Genomic DNA, 10,105 nt, shown 5'->3' with positions numbered 1-10,105 from the left:
GTGTCAAATAAAAGATATCCCATTTTTATCACCTAATGAGTCATCAAAAATTGATCCAATAAGTACATGTAATAATTTTATCCTTGATCTTCATCTCTTATCCTACTATGGAGGATAAGATACTTGTATGTCTGAACAAAAATTGAACATTTCATTCTACTAATTTATTGTTTCCCCTGATGAATGCTTCTTTGGCAAACTATGCATGCTATTTTTTATTTGGTCTTTTAGCTGCCTAACTTTTTTTTTTTTTTATGCATTTCAAAGAGTAAAAGTTGATGAAGTCCAGTTTGCTAATGAAAGGCTGCAGGACAATTCCTATTGGGCTCTGGTATTCCATTTTCTGTTTCATTATTATTTTTTTTAATATAAATTAATTCATATTAGTATTCCATATTCTGTTGATAATTTCTAGCTTCCTTTTCTTCATCTCCATTCTAAATGTCATGTGAGGCCTCCATTTGGTCACGTGACTGGTGGACCGGTGGCCCCACACAACTTTTATTTACAATTCCATCCCATGCTCACCTCTTTGATCCCTTGGATATAATTAACAGGATGATTCAGGATCTGGTTATGGTGCAAAGGCTCAAGAAGTTCTGGGTCAAGTTAAAGGAAGGTACTATTCATCAACCTGATTGTTGTGTGTATATTTCCCTATTTTTTTTCTTTGGAAATTTACATACATACCACATAATTCATTTGTATTTTACATGTTTCTCCTAAATTTTGATATATACATTTCCAGCACTTCGGTGTGATGAACCTATGCATGAAAATGTGTACTTCGCTTTTAAAAGTTAGTGGTAGTGGTGTTTCTGACATGCTTTTAAAATTGGAGTGTTATTTATGTAAATATGAAAGTTTAGGTGTTATATATGTAAATACATAAGAATTGTTTGGGATATGTATGTAAAAGCCCCTTTTTCTATGTGCTTTTTATTTCATTTGGTAAGATTGTTTTTTACTTTCTTATTCTGTTTTTAGAAGTTGTAGGAAGCTAGATAGATAGATTAAGGATGCTTTTGAACTACATTAAGATGACTGTTCTTTTAGGTAAAAGTTCAGAAATTTGCATACATACCACACAATTCTTATGAATTTATACATCTAACACATAAAATTTACCTTTTACATTTATACCGCCCTAATCTTTCATATCACATAAAAATATCACCATTTTTAACTTCAAAAAGACGAAATAAACCTCATCCATACGCAAGATGTCAAAGTGTAAAAAAATGAAGTTTAGGTGTTAGATATATAAATACGCACAAGTTAAGTGGCACATACGTAAACATCATTGCTTATGAGTCTATTTGAGATAGTTTTCCGAGTGTGTCATGAGAACTGCTTCTTGAAAATTTGTTTTGGTGTGAAATAATTTTTTTTGCAACCAGATCTCGTAAAATATAACAAAAATATACATTTATAATTCTCACTGTAACTCTCTTAAATGTTATGTTCCCCACACTCTTATAATCACATTTATAAAAGCCGTAGCCGCTATCAGGCGAGTCTAGTCTAGCTCTAGGATGGCTCGATTCAATCCGAACTCGACTAGCAACGGTGTAACACGGATTTCACAGTGCACCTACATGGTTCAGCATCATTCAGTTTCTTCATTCATTTAAACTTTGAGGCATTTACATACATACCCACGTAATTCCCATGTATTCACATATCTAACTTCTAGATATGTAAATACATAGGAATTAAGTGGGTATGCATGCAAAATCTTGCTAAACCTTCTGAATGCTTGGTCATTACATTTGAGAATGGATGGCAATTCTTCTAATTGTTTTGCATGAATTTGCAGGGATTTCAGGCATGAGAAGACCAAGAAAAAACGGGGATCATACAGGGGAGGGCAGATAGATTTACAATCACACTCCATAAAATTCAATTATTCAGATAATGAGTGAAGTGTAAATTTTTATGCCCAAATTTGAGAGAAATATTGAGTCTAATTTTGTAATTTTGAGATTTGTGAGTTTGGCTGAGCTCTACATGCGTCAGATTTGTGTAATTTGTGCTAAATTATCATTGTTATTTAGTCAATAATTAGACATGGACTTGAAATTTTGATGCATTTAACAAGTTTCAGAACATATCTTAGGCCCCGTTTGGGGCAGCTCGACGTTTTTAAAACACGCTGCATTACCGTTTGGAAAATACGTTTCGACAGCTTATCCGAAAATGCGGTTGGGTTTTTACACTAGACCCGGGCCGAGGGTCGAACCCTGCGGGTCGCGTTTAGCGACGCGGGCCGAGGGTCGAACCCTGCGGGTCGCGTTTAGCGAGATAAAGGCTTGTTATTGTTGTTGTATGAATATAAGCTTTGGGTCGATCAAATCTTAGAAATATACCATTTATATGTATAAATCTCATGTCTTGTATTTTCACATATGTTGCATTCATAGTGATGAATGTTTTATATGTTCATGTGCCTAATCATATAGAGTAAAATTTAGACAATGCGCTGAAATCATCTGGTATTCTCTTATAAACATATATCCATAAGTCTTCATATAATTCTCAGGCAACCGTTTGGATTTAAAGAAGTAGTGATGTTTTAAGCTTTACCAGAACAGTGCAAATAGTTGGAAGAGACATTTACAAACATACCACCCAATTCCTTTGTATTTACACATCTACCACCTAAGTTTTACTATTAAATTTAGGGGAATTTACATGCACAGCCCAATTTATCTTTCTCACCACTCTCCAACAGTAGAATTCATATTTTTCATCTATAATTAGGGTGTTGATTTTGTAAAAATGAGAATTTGGGTGTAAGAAAGGTAAATGTATAAGAATTGGGCGTTTTGTACGTAAATTTCCATAAAATTCATGCCGCCCAAATCTTTCATATCACGTAAAAATCATTACCATTTTAATATTTAGAAATGAAATACATCTTTTCATGCATAGGTATAATGGTAGGCACGTAAAAATTGAAGTTTTGAGTGTTAGATTGTAAAACCAACTTAATGAAAAGTAATGTATGTAATTTTTTTAATTTATTTATAAATAAAAGATCATTTGTGTAACTGATAGATAGAGCTGTCAAAAAAGCTCGTTGTTTACAAATAACTCGTGTTGGCTTGTTAAATAACTCGTCTTTGAATCATTCTTTAAGCTTGAATTATAAAAAAACCAGACATGAATAACTCTTTGTTCAGTTGTGTTAGACTCATTTTATCACAAAATAAGAAAATCATATATATATATATATAATAATACATTATATATGTTTATATCTAAGTTTAGATTAACACAACCTGTGATATAACACCCTATATAGATATAGATATACATATTTCACTTTTAAAAAATGAAATACACCCTTTTATATGCACGTAAGGTCGTATGTGTAAACATCGATGTTCAGGTGTTATACGTGTAAATACATAGAAATCGAGTGATATGTATGCAAATCTTCCCATATTATATTGGTAATTGTATAAACATACATATCAGGACAAGAATCTATAACACAGTTCTATCAAGAATATGCATGTAAAAAAAATCTTCTCATATTTGAGATTAAGAATTACATAATGCTTTCTATAGGGTCAAAAAATGCAAATATGTTTGAATCATTCCAAAACTCTTCACTTCTTCCGTGTATAGAAAACTGCAGCTGCCAAGACAGAAAGGCCAACTAATGCTGCAGGCAGAAGCCAATTAAGCAATGTGGGACTATTGAACAATTCATAGTTCGAAGGTTTTTCCTTTGTGAATATCTCAAGCTCAGAAATCACATTTACATGAGATTTATCAATCTCTCCCACGCAGTAATCTTTCATGAGTTCTCTGGCAGTTTTGCTGTGCCCTGCGTCTTCAAATTCTTCTGTTGAGTCTCTGCCTTCATGGAGCAAAATGAGAGATTTTAGCTTAAAAATTTGAGGGAAATTTGCATGCGTGGCACACGAATTTCAAGAATTTTACATATCTCACACCAAAACTTTCGTGTTTACGAGAAAATATTGTGCAGGACACTGTAGGTGTGGATTGGTGGTATTCTGGTTGTATTGTGGTGGTATTGCGGTATAATAACATCACAAATACCACCAGAATACTATAATATGTGTTATTCTGTTCGTATCTTGGTGGTATTGCAGTACAATATCAACACAAACACTATTCGAACACTGCAGTATGTGCTATTTTTGTAATATTTTGATGATATTGCGATATAATATCATCACAATAACACCAGAATACTACCAATCCACACACATCTTATATGTACGTAATATTTACTCCATATTTACACACACAACACTCAAATATTTACTATCACATTAAAATTAGTTCTATTACCACTTTTTAATGATTGAACGTACCTTTTCATAATAGAGCTAATTTTGATGTGATATTAAAGATTTGAGTGTTATATGTATAAATATGCAAATTTAGGTGTGTGATATGTAAATACATAAGAATTGTGTGCTGTGCATGTAAATGCCCCAAAATTCAATTGAAGTTTGCAGAAATGAATATATTGTAGACATTAATGGCTTCAAGGTGTTTTGGACTCATGCTAATGAAAAGCTAAAGACTCAAGTGCCCAAGGCAGGTTCTTGTTTGTTGTTTGGAAGATACCGCCCAATTCTTATGTATTTACATATCTAACCAGTAAACTTCAATTTTTACATACACAGCAACTCATCTATGCATGAAAATGTGTATTCCATCTTTTAAAAGTTAATGTAGTGGTATTTTTTTATGTAATATGAAAGATTTGGGTGGTATATATAGAAAAAGTGAAGTTCAGGTGTTAGATATGTAAATACATAGGAATTGGGTGGTATGTATGTAAATTCATCAACATATTTGCATGATAAAATGCTCTTTAATGATGATTAGTGGCACATTTAATGACTTGTATCATGCTTATCTATCAACAATCCACCATCCCATCCCCTTTAAAATTGAGGTAGACTGATACAAGTGTAAGTATGATGAAAGTTTAAGTTCTTAGTGGCATTTACATACATACCTCCCAATTCTTATGTATTTACATATCTAACCCCTAAAATTTGCTTTTTTACATTTAAACCACCCAAATCTTTCATAACACATAAAAGATACTACTATTAACCTTTAAAAAGTGAAATGCAACTATTCATCGATATATAAGGCAGCATATATGTAAAAATTGAAGTTTAGGTGTTAAATATGGAAATACATAAGATTTAAGTGGTATGTACGTAAATCTTCTTAATTTTTATAACATTTGGACATCAACAACATCAAAATAAGACTAAATGAACCAAAAGAGGGTGAGGGTGAACCGACTTACTTTGAATTTCAGTAGCCGCAACCCGAGGGATTTTAGCCTTGATAGTAATCATACTAAATAATATTTAAGGGCATTTACATACACACCATTAAATTCCTATTAATTTACATATCTAACACCTAAATTTTACTTTTTGACATTTATGTCGCCCAAATCTTTCATGTAACATAAGAAAATACCACCATTTTAACTTAAATAAAAAGGAAATACACTTTTTCATGCATGTAACAATGGAAGTTTATGCGTTAAAATGTAAATAGGAATTGAGCGATATGTATGTAAATCTTCCTAATATTTGAAGAACCCGTACATATTTGCAAATAAAAATTTACAAGAAAAAAGAAATTTTGAAATACCAGTAGCCGATATGAGAACATCATCTCCTCCAGGGTGATCATCCAAATACTTTGTTACATCGTAAACCTGCCGAAAAAAAGACGATAAAGAATCAGTTCATAAGAACAAGAGATTCTGTAAGTTTATTAGCAGTATCATCACTCAAGACATATAGGCAACAAAGGAATAAGTTAGTGCATGGTTAAAGACAAGCAATTCTTACCTAGTATAGTAGACTTTATCATATATTTTAAAAAGAGAAATTTGCATTTGTGGCACATAATTCTTATGTAATTATATATCTCATGCCTAACATATAAAAGGTAAGTCTTCAATGAAAAACAAAATCATTTCTAAGTTGGCAAGTAGCTCGCCAGAGTTATCTTGTGCGAAGTTGCATGCGAAGATGGGCAACAAGGTTAAAGAGTTTTAAAAGAGGGTGATTTTTTTCTTTTCTTTTTTTGTTTTAAATCAAATATTTTGGAAATGATGGCGGTAAATAGTGAAGTTTAGGTGTGGGATATGTAATTTGAATAGTTTTGAGTGTTATGTATGTAAATGCCTCATTAACAATTTGAGTGCTATGTGAGTAAATATGCAAGTTTAGGAGTAATTACATAAAAATTGCGGGCATTGTTTGTAACTGCCCCATTTAAACAATTTTCAGTAAAACAATGGAAAAAGAAAGCCATTTTCCATCTCTTTGCTCTTCAAAGAGGAAGAATGGAAAAATAAATTCATCATGTACAGAAGTACAAGATAATCTGTAAATATACAGACAATATGATTAAAGATCCAAGCACTTGAACAGATGATTCCATGGAACCTTCACTAACAGTTGCTTCCTTGATTGAATTTAACAATGGCAATGGAAGAAGCAAATCGCAAATCTTTAGAGTTCCAGTTATTTCTATTTCTTTTTTAGGGCATTTTCATACATACATGTTGAATCCAAAGCTGGACGATCATGCTTAAGGCATAGAGCGTAGAGACCGAGGAAAAGGAAGAGAAAGAGATAGGGAGGAGAAGACGAGGAGAGCAAGGCATGTCCCGTCGGGGTGAAGAGTGGTGTTCCCGGACTCTTTGACTCATTTTATTCCTTGGAAAATAAAAGTTACAAGAGAGGGGAAGGGGAGAGAGTTTCCCTACCTGGCGGATTGAAAGAGATCATGCTTAAGGCATAGAGCATAGAGACCGAGGAAAAAGAAGAGAAAGAGATAGGGAGGAGAAGATGAGGAGAGCAAGGCATGTCCCATCGGGGTGAAGAGTGGTGTTCCCGGACTCTTTGACTCATTTTATTCCTTGGAAAATAAAAGTTACAAGAGAGGGGAAGGGGAGAGAGTTTCCCTACCTGGCGGATTGAAAGAGAAGAGCCCAATGACCCTTTAATACATGTCATGAATCATCTATTTATAGAAGATAAAAGGTAAAGAAATATAAATTACAACTGTCCTTGCTTTAAGGAGGGTAGTACAGGTTATTTTGGGTATTTTGGTCTCCTTATCTAGACTGTTGGATTGCCTCGAGATCCATGTAGATTATTTTTTAATGTACAATACCACACAATCCCTATGTATTTACACATCAAACAACAAAAGTTTACCGTTTACAATTACACCACCCAAAATTTTCATATCACAAAAATACCACAAATTTAACTTTTAAAAAGTGATATACACCTTTACATGCATAGATGAGGTGGCATGTATGTAAAATTTGAAGTTTAGGTGTTAGATATGTAAATACATAAGAATTGAATGGTATGTATCTAATAATCTAAAATTTTTTAACCTTTCAAATCATGAATTCACATTGAACTTGAGAAAGAACTTGAAATATTGATGCTTGAACCTTCAAATCAAGTTTGAACTTAGATAAATGACCTTTGAACTTCCCTTAGCTAACAAATAGTTGCAATCTTCTTAATTTGATTGCCATTGTTGACTAGCTTGCAGGTAGACTAGAAAAAATAAAAAAAATAAAATTTGCATAACTACCATTATCACATCATTTACTTCACTGAATTAAGACATAAATTCACCACTATTTTAAAATATAATTTTCTCTGATAAGATTGCAGCTCATAAATAAATCAAAATATCAAAATATTCATTCATTATACTGCAACACATAATAGGCTCACTTTGTGCATCTCTCCACATGATTTTACGTCAGAAACTCTGTAAAGGCTAACCAGATTAAGGCATACAGTTCAAAAGCATTAAGAAGGTCATTTTCATCCAAGTACGTATCAACCAATATAATTTAGGAAGATTTACATGCATACCATTTAATTCCTATGTATTTACATATCTATCACCTAAACTTCAATTTTCACATATATGAAGCTATGTATTTCACTTTTTAAAACTTAAGAAAGTGGAACTTTTTATGTATTATGAAAGATTTAGAAATTAAAAAATGTAAAAAAAGCAAAATTTAGATGTTATCCATATCAATACATAGAAATTGAGTGGCAAGTATCATGTATGTAAGTATTAGCAAAATGAGAAACATTTAGAGAAAATGTGCAGAGTTGTTCACAAAATTTCAAGCCTACAATAGCATGAAAAATCAAAATTTTAAGCAAAATTCTAAACCAAGATTAAAATTTTAAATCACTGAACCCTAACCCTAATGATGCACCAACAGGAACGCAGCGGACCAAAGGGACTGCAAATCTTATACATTATTCTTCAGATCAAAGACAGATTAATCTCATCAAGCAAACGGGGCCGTAATCCGAGATCAAGAACAACATAATTCAAAAGAAAATGAGGGAAATGGTTGTAGATCTGATACAAACCTTGCCATCTATGACGACCCAGCAGTCCTCTCTCGTGCTGTGCTGCGCGGCTTCTTGCATCGAATAGAGCCGCGTTAGGGTGGGCATCGCCTCCCTCTCCCTCTCCCTCTCCCTCTCCCTCTCTTCTGGTTTGTTTGCACAAAAGTCCATTTGTTTAAACTTAGTCCATATTTGACCCGGAGCTTAAAGAAGTTTAACTCAACTTGAGTTTATCAAGCTCTCAATTTGTCAAAAGCATTATTTTTTAAATATGTCCGATTAAGCTTATTTTGTTGAGTTTGATTCATTTATATAAAGATGATTTTTTTGTTCATTAGCAACTTAGGTATGAATTACACAAATTTTAATCACCATTGGAATGATCTATTATGCATGTTTAGCTCAATAGATTATGGTTATCAAGATGTTTGTTTGAGTTGTTTTGTCAATAACAAAGTTTGAGTTGTGGGGCCGCATCACTTAATAAGGTTTTGACTCATTTTAAGAACTTGTCTTAATACAATATTATTCGATCTAATACCTATTTATTTTTGTTGGGAGACAAAATTGAAACTTATATAAGTTGAAATAATTCATTATAAATCCTAAGTGTTGCAAGGGGCCATTTGAGGCGCCAGTTTTATTGTGGTGCGGTCTCTGACCACTGTTTGGGCTATTTGGATTCTTTTGTAGCGTGGGCATTTTAATAAATCCAATCGAAACAAGGGTGGCAGGTTCGCATTCGATTTTATCTTACGTGGTTGCCCTTTTGTGTTCCATATGTGGCTGCCCTCTTGTTCTTTTGCGGCTCTCTCGACGTAACTATTGCCCTAAATTTTGTTCTCTAGATCCCCTTTGATCTAGGACTTCTGTGGCGAGGCGTTGTTTATGACTGGCTTTTGTTAGTTGCAGGTGGTTGTTCCGGTGACTCTTACAAATTTTTCCCTCTTCTCTTTTTTCTTCTGCTCGATTGGGTGGTTCTGTGCACTTTGTGCTCTGTGCGGTGGTTCCCTTTCTTTAGTTGGTGTTTATTGCGACGAGTTTGTTATTTTCTCTCTCTGTCCCTTCTCTTCTTCGACTTGGTTTGGTGGTTGTGCGTCTTATGTGCTTTGTGTTGTAGTCCATCTTTTACCTCCCCTCTCAGTTTCGGTAATCTTTGACTTATTAATTACGCGGCTTTATGATTCTACAAATGCTAATGTGCAATGGTTCTTGATTTGACTGTTGGTTTCCTCTCCCCTAATTTCTCTCTTTGCTTGGTTTGGTGGTTTTCGATTTGATATGCTTAGTTGATGATTTTGATGCTTCCCCATAGGCCATTTTTTTGGTTTTGTTCGCAGTGGTGATTATGTTAGGAAAAAGAACAAAAACTATTTTGAATACCCACAACCCCAAATTTTATCCTTACATATTCCCAAAATTACTGTCTTCTAAGATACTTCATTCACTTGGGATATTTTGAACATTATAATTCATATCCATCAAAGAATTAAGATCGCAAAAATGAGAACTTCAAAAGATCAAATTCAAGAATGAAAAACTTCTCCATTAACGGTCTTCATTAGACTATCATCAACTAACCAATAGATCAAGCAAACCAATAATTTTTGTGCCAAAATCATGACATTTTTTTATATCCATATCATATAATTCTTATGTATTTACATATCTAA

At 33.2% G+C, this 10,105-nt stretch overlaps 1 protein-coding gene and 1 long non-coding RNA gene across 2 annotated transcripts; one reads left to right on the top strand and one right to left on the bottom strand.

Moving 5' to 3' along the window:
- The first annotated feature begins 254 nt into the window (after positions 1 to 254).
- LOC110032964 lies at positions 255 to 1,843 on the top strand. Its single transcript, XR_002294907.1, has 3 exons — positions 255 to 331; positions 558 to 619; positions 1,820 to 1,843. It is a non-coding gene; the product is annotated as an uncharacterized LOC110032964 (long non-coding RNA).
- Positions 1,844 to 3,432: 1,589 nt separating this feature from the next.
- On the bottom strand, positions 3,433 to 8,611 carry LOC110032963 (cytochrome b5). The gene is made up of 3 exons (XM_020736773.1): positions 8,454 to 8,611; positions 5,668 to 5,734; positions 3,433 to 3,871 (listed from the first exon to the last, which is right to left on the bottom strand). Exons 1-3 carry the CDS (start codon positions 8,601 to 8,603, stop codon positions 3,618 to 3,620), a joined length of 471 nt encoding a protein of 156 aa, XP_020592432.1. The 5' UTR covers positions 8,604 to 8,611; the 3' UTR covers positions 3,433 to 3,617.
- Positions 8,612 to 10,105: the final 1,494 nt, after the last annotated feature.

This window comes from Phalaenopsis equestris, unplaced genomic scaffold, assembly GCF_001263595.1.
Source record: "Phalaenopsis equestris unplaced genomic scaffold, ASM126359v1 Scaffold001070, whole genome shotgun sequence".
Lineage (NCBI taxonomy): Eukaryota > Viridiplantae > Streptophyta > Magnoliopsida > Asparagales > Orchidaceae > Phalaenopsis > Phalaenopsis equestris.
Note: the sequence above shows the minus strand (reverse complement) of the source record. Positions and strands in the feature narration are given on the sequence as shown.